Source organism: Pogoniulus pusillus, chromosome 12, assembly GCF_015220805.1.
Source record: "Pogoniulus pusillus isolate bPogPus1 chromosome 12, bPogPus1.pri, whole genome shotgun sequence".
Classification (NCBI taxonomy): Eukaryota; Metazoa; Chordata; class Aves; order Piciformes; family Lybiidae; genus Pogoniulus; species Pogoniulus pusillus.
The window spans coordinates 31,791,673-31,805,124 of record NC_087275.1 but is presented as its reverse complement, the minus strand read 5'-3'; the positions used below and the strand labels follow the sequence as shown (position 1 = coordinate 31,805,124).

The window sequence follows — 13,452 nt, the reverse complement described above, 5'->3', positions numbered from 1 at the left end:
TCTTAGAGAAAAGTGCACTGCACTTCATCAAGTAATACAGAAACTTTGGGGTTTTAAGGTTGTATTTTTGCATCCAGAATGTTTCATATGCAGGGCACTTAGGCTGTGAAAGCTACACCAGCCACACCTCTCGTTTTTCAGCAATTAAACTTCCAACTTTATAGGCATTTAATGATGTTTTCCAGGTTTAGAAAGTGAAGCTGAACTCCAGCTTATGTTTGTGTCCAGAAATACCCTGTGATTCTCTTTTAAGTCACTGAGTTCTTACTGATACAGTGTGAGGTTGTAAGGGACTGCGTGCACCTGGCTGGAGAAAGTTTAGTTATCAGGTGCTGCTTTTACATAGTCAGTTTTCAGATCACAGCAGCATTCTAGATGATTAGAAGGTGATAGGATGACATTTTCAGACATCACAGAGGCCCTCTCATTCTACCAAGCACACACACTAGCTGTGCTGTTACAGTCATACACAGAGGAAGCAGTAAGAAACAAAACCATTTCCTTTAAAAACACAATTACTTAATCTTTAAGTTGAAAATGCAGCCAAAGGTTATGAATTAAAAGCCATTCAGTGATCCTAAACCAACAAACATGATCTTTTTTTTTTCCCCCAAAGCCATATTTGAGACATTTTTTTTCCTGATCCTTCAACTTCATATAAGTTAGCTCCTTGCAGAAACACCATGAGCAAGTGAACATCCACATCCCATATCACATCCAGGTCATTTGGATTGCTTTGATGTGCAAAAGCAGCATCTGTCATCATTGGAACTACACTGGAGACCAATTCTGAAGCTATCACTCATGCCTTATGAGGAGAGGCTGAGGGACCTGAGGCTGTTTAGTCTGGAGAAGAGAAGACTGAGAGGGGATCTAATAAATGCTTATAAATATCTGAGGGCTGGGGGGGGGACAGGCTCTGCTCACTTGCAACCTAATGGATGGAAGCTGCAGCACAGGAGGTTCCACCTCAACACAAGGGGGAACCTCTTGACCATAAGGGTCCCAGAGCACTGGAACAGGTTGTCCAGAGAGGTTGTGGAGTCTCCTTCTTTGGAGAGTTTCAAGGCCTGTCTGGATGGTCTGGTTGATTGGATAGGGCTGGTTGCTAGGTTGGACTGGATGATACTGGAGGTCTCTTTCAACCTGGTTGATTCTATGATGTGTTCCTTTGTGACCTGAGCTAGATTGCACAGTCCTGTTCTGGCAGGGAGGTTAGACTTGATCTCTTTGGGTCCCTTCCAGTCCCTAACCCCCAGTGATCCTGTGACAACAAAATCAGGTCATATAGCTGGCACTGACATGGCCACATCCTTGATTCAAACTCCGTGGTACCATTACTAATTCTGTATAATCAAAGATTCCTTTTGGTAGTTAGAAATCATTTCAAGCTCACCTTCAGGCTTTTGTTTCACCAAACCTCACAAAACCTAGTTCTGCTAGAACTTAGATTCACCAGAAACCTACCATTAAAACACCAAAAGACCACCAGTCTGCACTCTGTGTATGGCCTCGTCTGTTCACCACTTCTGGAGCCATATATTCCACGGTGCCACAGAAAGAGTAGGCTTTCTTTTCATGGTCAATTGATTCCTTACTTAAGCCAAAGTCTGCAAGGAAAGAACAAAAACATGTTCTAAATGTAAATGCTTACTTGCTTGGTTTGGTTTACAACCATTTGTGGTTAATGCTTTGTGTGAAATGTGATGCTTGTAGTATTGATATATATTTACTCTCCTCTGGTAAGCCCTTGGTTAGGGTATTGCATCCAGCTCTGCAGTACTCAATACAGGGAGGACAAAGACCTGATGAATCAGGTCCACAGGAGGACCACAAAGAGGGCTGGAGAAAGTCCTCTGTGGGTACAGGCTGAGGGAGCTGGAGGTGTTCAGCCCGGAGAAAAGAAGACACCAGGGAGACCTAAGTGCAGCCTGCCAGGACCTGAAAGAGACCTACAAGAAGGCTGCAGAGGGACTGTTCGCAAAGGCCTGCAGTGACAGGATGAGGGACAATGGTTTGAGATGAGAGGAGATTTAGATTGGATGTAAGGAACAAGTTCTGCACCATAAGGCTGCTGCAACACTGCAACAGGTTGGCCAAGGAGGTAGTTGAGGCCTCATCCCTGGAGATATTCAAGGTGAGGCTGGACAAGGCTCTGAGCAACCTGATCTAATGCTAAGTGCAGGGGGTTTGGACTGGCTGACCTTTAGAGGTCCCTTCCAACCCAAAGCATTTTATGATTCCATGATATACAACCCAAGCACAGGGGAATTAGAGCATTCTCCCCTCTCCACATTACCACAGGTCCATCAGATCTGTTTGTGTATCAGTTATCTGAACTGTTTATCTAGTTCACTTAAATTAACTATGCTATTTGCTCCCCAGGAATAATGACCTCCCAGTTAAAATTACTTCTTTTACTCTTTCTTCTTTACCAACCAAAAAGAAAATACAGAGAGTTAATTCTGAAGAGAAAAGGTCCAGGTGTTGGCAGTTTCCCCTTATTCACCTGTCAATTTGATATGTCCTTCCTCATCAAGCAGGATGCTGGAACACAATGAGAAGAACAAAGTGAGTTAATTCCAATCTTTAGAACTCTTGTTTCACAGTTTGCACTGATCACATTTCCACAATTAACAGCATCCACCAAGCCAAGCAGTGCTGAGATTCATTCATGAGAATGAATCATTAGGAAGAAATGCTTTGGAACTACACATTTTCTTTTCCTTCCTTTTTTGTCTTCTCTTGAGATTTTAGTTTTGGCCACCTGTGGCATGTGTCATTATCCCAGTTGTTAAAAACAGAGGCACAGGTCTATTTCTCTTAAATTGGGCAAGACATATTCGTGTCACCAGTGGTGTTCCCCAAGGATCAGTGCTGGGCACAGTCCTGTTCAATGTCTTTATTGATGATCTGGAGCAGGCGATTGAGTCCAGCAGCAGTGAGTTTGCAGATGGCACCAAGCTAGGAGCAGCTGTGGAACTGCTGGAAGGTAGGAGAGCCCTCCAGAGGGACCTGGCCAGGATGCATGGGTAGGCAGAGGCCAAGGGGATGAGACTGAACAAGGCCAAGGGCAGGGTTCTGCACTTTGGCCACAACAACCCCAAGCAGCACTCCAGGCTGGGGGCAGAGTGGCTGAGAGCAGCCAGGCAGAGAGGGAGCTGGGGGTACTGGTGGATAGTAGGCTGAAGATGAGGCAGCAGTGTGCCCAGGTGGCCAAGAGAGCCAGTGGCATCCTGGGCTGGCTCAGGAGCAGTGTGGACAGTAGGGTAAGGGAGGTTCTTGTGCCCACCCCTGTGCTCAGCACTGCTCAGGCCACCCCTGGAGTGCTGTGTCCAGCTCTGGGCTCCTCAATTCAAGACAGATGTTGCAGTACTGAACGTGTCCACAGGAGGGCGACAAAGCTGGGGAGGGGCCTGGAACACAAACCCTATGAGGAGAGGCTGAGGGAGCTGGGGGGGTGCAGCCTGCAGCAGAGGAGGCTCAGGGCAGAGCTCATTGCTGCCTGCAGCTGCCTGCAGGGAGGCTGTAGCCAGGTGGGGTTGGGCTCTGCTGCCAGGCAGCCAGCAGCAGAAGAAGGGGACAGAGGCTCAAGCTGTGCCAGGGCACGTCTAGGCTGGATGTTGTTAGGAAGTTGTTGGCAGAGAGAGTGATTGGCACTGGAATGGGCTGCCCAGGGAGGTGGTGGAGTGGCTGTGCCTGGAGGTGTTGCAGCCAAGCCTGGCTGGGGCACTTAGTGCCATGGTCTGGTTGGTTGGGCAGGGCTGGGTGCTAGGTTGGGCTGGCTGAGCTTGGAGCTCTCTGCCAACCTGGCTGAGTCTATGATTCTATGACCACAGATTCTAGCACGTAGCTCTGAAGCTTGGGTACTACTGGAAAGGCAACGCAACACTTTAATACCATAGCCCACAAGCTTCCCTCCCCTCCCACCTCCCTCTTTCTTCAAGCTGTGTAATAAAGCACTGAAATTGAACAGCTGGAAAGAGAAGTGCAGAGGTGGAAGTGCTACAGAGGTCTAATGAACACAGTGCACTTGCCACAGAGGACTCTTACTTTTCTGGTTTTAGGTCCCGGTATATTATTCCAAGACTATGTAGATGATCTAAAGCAAGTGCTAGTTCTGCCAGGTAAAATTTGACATCATCTTCTGTGAACATCACCTGGAAAGGCAAAACAATGGATTTTACATGTAAAGGCTGGAAAGCTTCTGCCAGGGCCAGCTAAGCAATGGTTAACAGTGGTTCTGCAGAACAGTTCCTCGTCAAACTTGGATTAACTTCTCTACAACCTCTAAAAAGTCTCATTTGTTGATGAGTCAAAAGCCAGGATTTTACAGTGGTTAACAGTGGTTCTGTGGAATAGTTCTTCACTACCTGAAGGGAGGCTGTAGCCAGGTGGGGGTTGGTCTCTTCTCCCACACAACCAGCAACAGAAGAAGGGGACACAGTCTCAAGCTGTGGCAGGGGAGGTCTAGGCTGAATGTGAGGAGGAAGTTGTTGGCAGAGAGAGTGATTGGCACTGGAATGGGCTGCCCTGGGAGGTGGTGGAGTCACTGAACCTGAAGATGTTGAAGCAAAGACTCAGTGCCATGGTCTAAGTTGACTGGATAGGGCTGGGTGCTAGGTTGGGCTGGATGATTTTGGAGGTCTCTTCCAACCTGCTTGGTTCTATGATTCTATAATATTTGGATTAACTTCTCTACAACCTCTAAAAAGTCTCATATGTTGATTAGTCAAAAGCCAGCATTTTATCATCAATACTTCTCAGCCAGAGAAGAGAAGTCTCAGGGGAGATCTGATTGTTCTCTCCAACTACCTGAAAGGAGGTCATAGCCAGGTGGGGGTTGGTCTCTTCTCCAAGCACTCAGCGACAGAACAAGAGGACACAGCTTGAAGCATTGAGTGCCACAGCCAATCCTTCTTTACACACCTCCAAGGACAGCAACTCCACCATCTCCCTGAGCATCCCATTCCAGTGTCTAATGACTCTTTCCATGAGGAAGTGCTTGCTAACATCCAACCTACACCTCTCCTGGCACAGCTTCAAACCATGCCCACTCACCTTGGCTCAAGTTGCCTGGGAGAAGAGCCTGACCCCCATCTTACTACAACTTCCCATCAGGTAGTGGTAGAGTGTGATAAGATTCCCCTGAGTCTCCTCCAGGCTAAGAAACTCCAACTCCCTTATCCTTTCCTCATCAGATTATCCTAAGATGAGGGGCAATAGGTACAAACTGGAAGGCAGGAAGTTCCATCTGGACACGAGGAAATATGTCTTTACAGTGAGGGTGCCAGAGCCCTGGAGCAGGATAACCAGAGAGACTGTAGAGCCTCCTTCTCTGGAGTCACCCAAAACACATAGAATGGTTTAGGTTGGAAGCGACCTCAAAGATCATCCAATTCCAACCCCCTGCCACAGGCAGAGACACCTCCCCCTAGAACAGGTTGCTCAAGGTCTCATCCAACCTGGCCTTCAACATCTCCAGGGTGGGAGCAGCCACAATCTCCCTGGGCAACCTGTGCCAGTCTCTCACCTTCCTCACTGAAAAGAACCCTTTCCTAACATCCAGTTTCAATCTCCCCTCTGCCAGTTCAAACCCATTCCTCCTTGTCCTGTCATCACAAGACCTTGTCAATAGTCCCACCCCAGCCCTCTTGTAGCCCCCTTCAGATCCTGCAAGGCTGCTCCAAGGTCTCCTCCAAGCCTTCTCTTCTCCAGCCTGCACAGCCCCAACTCTCTCAGCCTGGCCTCAGAGCCCACTCAGCATCTTGGTGGTATCCTCTGGATTGGCTCCAACACTTCCATGTGCTGCTTGTGCTGGGGGCTCCAGAACTGCCCCCAGGACTGCAGGTGGGGTCTGAGGAGAGCAGAGTCAAGAGGCACAATCCCCTCCCTTGCCCTGTGCCCACACTGCTCTTGCTGCAGCCCAGCACAGGGCTGTGTCTGGGCTGCACTCACCCTGCAGGCTCCTGTTAAGCTTTGCATCAGCCGAGATCCCCAGAGCCTGTTCCTCAGGGCTGCTCTCAAGGATCTGCCACTCAGCCTGGAGTTGTGCTTGGGATTGCACCCACCCAGGTGCAGGACCTTACACTCAGCCTTGCTGAATTTCACACCCTTGGGCACATTCCTGTGTGACTCTGCTCTAGGTAATTCTGCTTTGGCAGAGAGGTTGGACTGGATGATTTCCAGAAGTCCCTTCCAACTCCCCCCATTCCATGACTTTTTGAGTCAAATTTTCTCACCAGACAAGTTAGAAATAAAAGAAGCTTACCTCTTTGGATAAGCGCGTAAACAAGTCTCCTCCCCTGAGAAAATCCAGAATGAGATAGAGCTTCCCTTCTGTCTGGAAAGCTGAAACACCCAAACAATTCAGCACCATGCCATGTAAGCCATCAGCAGAACAACAGCAACACACCACACCTTCGAATTCACCCTTTGCATTGTCACCATTAAAGTTTCTGTTCTTCCCTTTGTGGAAAACCAAAGGATTTAAAGGAATTAAGGAACTGTTCCTTTCTGTTCTGGAGCCCCTGGGACAAGAGGGCTGTGGAGATGCTGGAGAGTGTCCAGAGCAGGGCCAGGAGGATGCTGAGAGGCTGCAGCAGCTCTGCTGTGAGCACAGCCTGAAAGAGTTGGGGCTGTGCAGGCTGGAGCAGAGGAGGCTCCCAGGGGACCTTCTTGTGGCCTTCCAGCATCTGAAGGGGGCTCCAAAAAAGCTGGGGAGGGACTTCTGAAGGTGTGAGGGAGTGGCAGGAGTGGGGGGAATGGAGCAAAGCTGGAGGTGGGGAGAGTGAGGCTGGAGGTGAGGAGGAAGTTGTTGAGCAGGAGAGTGGTGAGAGGCTGGCAGGGGTTGCCCAGGGAGGTGGCTGAGGCCCCATGGCTGGAGGTGTTTGAGGCCAGGCTGGCTGAGGCTGTGTGCAGCCTGCTCTAGGGTAGGGTGTCCCTGGGCATGGCAGGGGGGTTGGCACTGCCTGATCCTTGTGGTCCCTTCCAACCCTGACTGATTCCATGATCTTGGAGAGTAGATTGGACTTGGTGATGCTGAGGGGCTTTGCCAGCCTGCATGTTGCTGTGATTCTGTAATTGAGTACTGATTTCCTACCCCTTTCACATGAAGTTTTAGGGCTGCACACTCTGTTAAAATCCCAAGGCACATTCCCAGCAATTTGGACTCAATGGGAAGTCATTGCCTGTGTCTTCTACAGCGCAAGTAAAGCAAGCACAGGCTGCAATTCGAACTAGTGAATGCAATACAAAAGCTAAGATGTTCTGGAATGGCCTGATAGAGACAGACAACTGCTTTTTAGTATCTCAAAGGGCTACAAACTCAGCCCTATAAGGATTCAACAGTGCATGAAGTTAGCCAGGTGCTTAGTCTGCGAGAGGATTACTAAGCAGCAAATCTTTGCACAGCCAGGATTTAGGTAGCACACTCATTTTCTATGATTCCCTTAATCATCAAGCAAATATTAGGTGCTATCTTAGCAAGCACCTATTTCTGCAATACAAAAATGCATCTTTTTTCCTGCAACTCACCATAATGCAACTTGACAATGAAAGGATGGTTGACTTCTACTAGGATGTCTCGCTCCATTTTCGTCCGAACCCGATCTCGAACTGCAACAGAACATCAGCAAGGTTAGAACTAAATAATCACTTCTTTAGTGTCTTCATCATTTGTATTATGTTCAAAGCAGCCCTGAGGAACAGGGCCTAAGGTTCTGGGCTGATGCAAAGCTCAACAGGAGCCTGCAGGGTGAGTGCAGCCCAGACACAACCCTGTGCTGGGCTGCAGCAAGAGCAGTGTGGGCACAGGGCAAGGGAGGGGATTCTGCCCCTTGGCTCTGCTCTCCTCAGACCCCACCTGCAGTCCTGGGGGCAGTTCTGGAGTCCCCAACATAAGAAGGACATGGAAGTGTTTGAGCCAGTCCAGAGGAGGTCACCAAGATGCTGAGAGGGCTGCAGCAGCTCTGCTCTGAGGCCAGGCTGAGAGAGTTGGGGCTGTGCAGGCTGGAGAAGAGAAAGCTTGGAGGAGACCTTGGAGTGGCCTTGCAGGATCTGAAGGGGGCTCCAGGAGGGCTGGGCAGGAACTATTGACAAGGTCTTGTAATGCCAGGAAGAGGAATGGGTTTAAACTGTCAGTGGGGAGATTGAAACTGGATGTTATGAAAGGGCTCTTTGCAGTGAGGGAGGTGAGACACTGGCACAGCTTGCCCAGGGATGTTGTGGATAGTCCTTCCCTGGAGGTGTTCAAGGCCAGGTTGGATGAGACCTTGAGCGACCTGTTCTAGTGGGAGGTGTCCCTGCCTGTGGGAGGGGATTGGAATCAGATGATCTTTGAGGTCCTTTCCAACTTAAACCATTCTATGATTCCATGATCTGATGTACTTCACATTGCACCCCATAATATTACAGTGGTCTGTGAGTCACTAACCTCCACACAGAAGAGATTGGAGAGAGCATTTTTCACAGTGCAGACTTTTCTGATACATCACAGAGGGAGCTGTGACACTTGGATTGGGGCAATCCCAAGCACAAATATAGGCTGGTTGAGAGTGGCTGAGAGCAGACTGGAGGAGGACTTGGGGGTGTCAGTTGATGACAAAGTCCCCAGGAGCCAGTAATAGTCCATGGCAGCACAGCAGGCAGCTGTGTGCTGGCTGCATCCAAAGCAGGGAGAACAGCAGCACAAGAAGGGGATTCTGCCCCTCTGCTGTGCTCTGCAGAGACCTGAGACCTGCAGCACTGCCTCCAGTTCAGAGAATCATAGAACCACAGAATGGCAGGGGCTGGAAGGGACCTCAAAGGCTCATCTGGGTCCAGCCCCCCTGCCAGAGCAGGGTCACCTAGAGCAGATCACGCTGAAATGCATCCAAATGGCACTGGTGCTGCCAGCACAAAAGGGACATAAACCTGATGGAGCAGGTCCACAAAAATGGGCAGGGGGTTGGAGCACCTCTGCTGTGAGGACAGGCTGAGGGAGCAGGGGGTGAGCAGCCCAGAGAAGGGAAGGCTCCAGGCAGACCTCAGAGCAGCCTGCCTGGAGCTGAAGGGGCTGCAAGCAGGCTGCAGAGGGACTGTTTGCAAAGGCCTGCAGGGACAGGATGAGGGCAGTGGTTTGCAATGAGAGCAGAGCAGACTGAGATTGGATGCAAGGATCAAGTTCTGCACCAGGAGGCTGCTGCCACACTGCAACAGGTTGCCCAGGGAGGTGGTTGAGGCCCCATGCCTGGAGATCTTCATGGTCAGCCTTGACAAGGCTCTGAGCAAGCTGATCCAGTGGGAGATGTCCCTGCTGTCTGCAGGGGGTTGTGGACTGGATGACCTTTAAAGGACCCTTCCAACCCAAGCATCCTATAATTCTACCTGCCATAGTGAAGCTTGCTACAGTGGTTTCAGATATCACATTTCTTTCCTTCCTGTATTCTCTATTTTGTTACCATCCCTTTCCCAAATGTTACAACCAAGTCCAGTCCAGAGTTCAAGCTGCCAACATTTCCTGCACGGCTCACAAGCCTGAGTTCTTGGATATTAAAACACAACAGGGTAGGAAAGAAAAACAAAGAAGCAAAAGGGTCTTTTAGAAGTTTAGCTCCCCAGAAACCAGTTTCACAGCACCTCACAACAGAGGTGCTTGTGAACAAGTTACAAATACATTGTCATGACTGAAGCAAGCTATCAGGTTTGCATCTCCCCCCAGAACTCATCCCTAAAAGTGGAAGTGTATGCAATAAATGCTACATCGAGCAAACAACACATCTGAATGTTGACCTTTACATCTAAAGTCATGAAAATGTCACAAGATGACTCTGTGCTTTCACTGTTCCAAGGGTTCATCTAGAAGACAGAACTGTAAGATCAGAATATTTTGGTTTTAGGCATCATCAGCTGAGGAAAACAAAAATACTAAGTACTGAAGTGTCTACAGCTGAGCAACAGGGAGATGGAAAACAAGTCTCATTTCTTAAGTGCAGGTCTCCAAAAGCTCCACACAGGGTATGGAACTGAGCTCACATCAGACATCACTGAGCTCACTTCAGACATCAGCATTAGCCATTACTTGGCTTAACATTCGATTCTTTTGACTGCAGTTCTCACTGCAGTGCCCTGCTGGCAGTCCTGAGTTTTCTGAAGACATCTAATGCTGGAGGCCAGCAATAATTTGTCCCTGTTTGTCTCCTTCTCTCCTTCATGAAGGGGTGCTGAGAGATGAAACCTGTCAGTGTATTAATGAACAAACCTTTGCAATGAGCAAAGTTCAGGCATACATAGAATGGTTGAGGTTGGGAGGGACCCTGGAGATCATCTAAGTTGCAGCCCCCCTGCCATGGGCAGGCACACTTCCCCTAGCCCAGCTTGCTCATCCAAACTTGCCTTATACACCTCCAAGGAGGAGGCATCCACAGCCTTCCTGGGTGACCTGTGCCAGTGTCTCACCCCACTCACTGGAAAGAATTTCCTCCTAATTTCCAATCTCAATCTGCCCTCCTCAAGCTTCCATCAATTCCCTCTCATCCTATCACTATAAGCCCTTGGAAAAAGTCCCTTCCTGGTTTTCTTGTAGCCTGCTTCAGGTTCTGGAAGGCTGCTCTGAGGTTTCCTCAGAGCCTTCTTTTCTCCAAGCTGAACAGCCCTTAACTCTCAGTCTGTCCTTAAAGAGGAGCTTCTCCAACCCTCTGAGCATCTTTCTGGCCCCCCTCCCGACACACTGCAGCAGCTCCATGACTCTCTTCTGCTGGGGGCCCTAGAACTGCAGACAGTGCTCCAGGTGGGGTCCTCAGCAGAGCAAAGAATCCCCTCCCTGTGCTGCTGCTCTCTCTGCTTTGGATGCAGCCCAGGACACAGCTGCCTACTGGGCTGCAAGCAACCATTGCTGGCTCAGGATGAGATTTCCATCAGCTGACACCTCTAAATCCTTCTCTTTGCTCTAAACATCAGCAGGTTGGACTGTGTAGCTGCACCAGTGTGTTCTGGCTTGTAGAATTGTATTCCTATGAAAATATTCTCTCAGTTTCATTTGGGAGCCCTGCTCACTGCCTTTGGTTAGGAAGAACTCTTGAAGGCCATCTTCATCTTCAATTTTAGACCAAAGAAGTAACTTTGAAACAGATTAGAAAGAGCTAAAGAACCTTGGATAATTTTAAAGGCACTGCATTATTTGATTTATGATATTAAAGCTCTAAAGAGGTTGCAAAAAGTGAAGAAAAAAATCATTTCAGCTAATTTCATATTAAGTTTTCCACAGTAACCCTCACTTGCTTGCAATTCTGCTCTTCTTACAACATGAGTCACAAGCAAAAGCATCTGGAAGCTCAGGGACAAGATGTTGAGATGTATGGCATCCACCTGCTAGTGTCACCTTTGTGCTCAAGCTTCTTCCATCCTTGAATTCTTAGCACCTCCAAGAGTCTCCTTTTCCCACTACAAGTCAAAGCTGCAAGTGTTTATCTGTGTCTGCTGTCTGCAGGCAAATCCAGATACAAACTCTGGACTGTGGTTTTGACATGCAACATTAAACCACAATCAAAAGGTGATGGAGAAGCCCTCAAATCAATGGGCCAATATTAATGGGATGAGTTTCAACATGGCCAAATGTCAGGTGCTGCACTTGAGTCACAACAACCCCAAGCAACACTACAGGCTGGGGGTAGTGTGGCTGGAGAGCTGCCTGCAGAAAGGCATCTGGGGGTTGTAATAGACAGGAGCTGAATAGGAGCCAGCAGTGTGCCCAGGCAGCTGAATAGGAGCCAGCAGTGTGCCCAGGTGGCCAAGAAGGCCAATAGCATCCTGTCTGGGATCAGAAATGCTGTGTGCAGCAGGAGCAGGGAGGTGATTGTGCCCTTGGACTAGGCTCTGGTGAGGCCACAGCTTGAGTGTTGTGTTCAGTTTTGGGCACTTCAATATGAGAGAGGTGTGGAGGTGTTGGAGGGGGTCCAGAGGAGGGCAACAAAGCTGGGGAAGGGCCTGGAGAATAAATCTGATGAGGAGTGGCTGAAGGAGGTGGGGATGGTTAGTGTGAAACAGATGAAGCTGAAGGGAGACCTCATTGCTGTCTGTGGCTGCCTGAAGGGACATCGCGGAGAGGCTGCTGCTGGGCTCTGCTCACAGGGAACTGGAGACAGAACAAAGGGGAATGGCCTCAAGCTGAGCCTGGGGAAGTTTACATTGGACATTAGAAAAACTTTTTTAATGGAGAGTGGTCAGGGACTAGAATGAGTTGCCCAGGGAGGTGATGGTGTTCACCCACCCTGAGTGTGTTTAAGGCTGTTTGGATGTGGTGCCTGAGAATGTGGTTTAAAGTGAACCTTGTAGAGTAGGGTTCTAGGTTGGACTTGGTGATCCTGAGGGGCTTTGCCAGCCTGCATGCTTCTGTGGTTCTGTGAAATGTCTTAAAGCAACTGCTGAATGACCTCTGACTCCAGGCCTGAGCTATTAACAGGCTGGAGAATGAAAAGCTCTTGAGCAGGCTGAATTATCTTAAAGGATTGGAAAGCAGCTTCAGAAAAATAGGAAGTAAATGATGAGGATAACAGATGCCACAAAACACAGAGGAATCCAAATATAGGAAACTGTTCAAAACCACTTCAAGCCTCTCTAAGAGTTTTAAGTGAAAGTGATATCTAATGGGATAAAGATATTCAGTGCTAGATCTTGAGCAGAAAATGTCAGGCTCAAGAGCAGAAGTTCAGAGTTCAATGGCAGCTTCTGTGCCCTTCATTATGTTTTGAGCATTTTCAGATGAAGACAAGATGTTAGAACTGAAAATCAATATTGTAATAATAGAGAGGAAGAAGTGCAATTTGGTGAAGTCAGATCAAATCTATTGCTGCAGTTTCAGGAGTTAGAAGGACTATAAATAGAAAGAAACATTAAGCAACAGGATAAAGCAACAGATAAACATTCTGGTTAAGGGATTGGTGTGGAAAAGTAACTGTCATTTTAATCTACAGTACAAAATACTTCCTCTCCTTTATAGAGGGATCTGGACAGGTTACAACAATGGGCTGAAGTCAGCACAAGGAGGTTTAGCAAGCCCAAGGGCTGGGTCCTGAACTTGGGTCATGACAACCCCAAGCAATGCTGCAGGATTGGGGCAGAGTGGCTGGAAAGTAGCCTGGTGGAGAGCTGAACATGAGCCAGCAGTGTGCCCAGGTGGTCAAGGCCAACAGCATCCTGGCCTGGAATAAACCCACTGTGGCCAGCAGGAGTAGGGCAGTGATGGTGCCCCTGGAGTCAGCCATGCTGAGCACTAGGTTCAGTTCTGATACCACAGCATAGGAAAGTCACTGAGGGGCTGGAGAGTGCGCAGAGAAGAGCAATGAGGCTGGGGAGGGTTTGGAGGGCATCCTCTGAGGAGCAGCTCATGGAGTTTGAGGTGTTTGGTGTGGAGAAGAGAAGGCTGAAGGCAGATCTTATTGCTCTCTACAGCTCCCTGAAAGGAAGTTGGAGCGA

The 13,452-nt window shown here is 48.8% G+C and overlaps 1 protein-coding gene across 5 annotated transcripts in view; it reads right to left on the bottom strand.

Annotated features, from left to right (window-relative positions):
* The window catches only part of RPS6KA3 (ribosomal protein S6 kinase A3), a 97,792-nt gene that overhangs the window by 32,317 nt on the left and 52,023 nt on the right, over positions 1 to 13,452 (bottom strand). For all 5 annotated transcript variants that reach the window (XM_064152032.1, XM_064152028.1, XM_064152029.1 and 2 more), the window contains 5 exons: positions 7,537 to 7,617; positions 6,272 to 6,351; positions 4,054 to 4,160; positions 2,510 to 2,547; positions 1,468 to 1,610 (listed from right to left, as the gene is read on the bottom strand). In XM_064152032.1, coding sequence (XP_064008102.1) covers positions 1,468 to 1,610; positions 2,510 to 2,547; positions 4,054 to 4,160; positions 6,272 to 6,351; positions 7,537 to 7,617 — 449 coding nt within the window. The remainder of the gene's footprint in view (positions 1 to 1,467; positions 1,611 to 2,509; positions 2,548 to 4,053; positions 4,161 to 6,271; positions 6,352 to 7,536; positions 7,618 to 13,452) is intronic.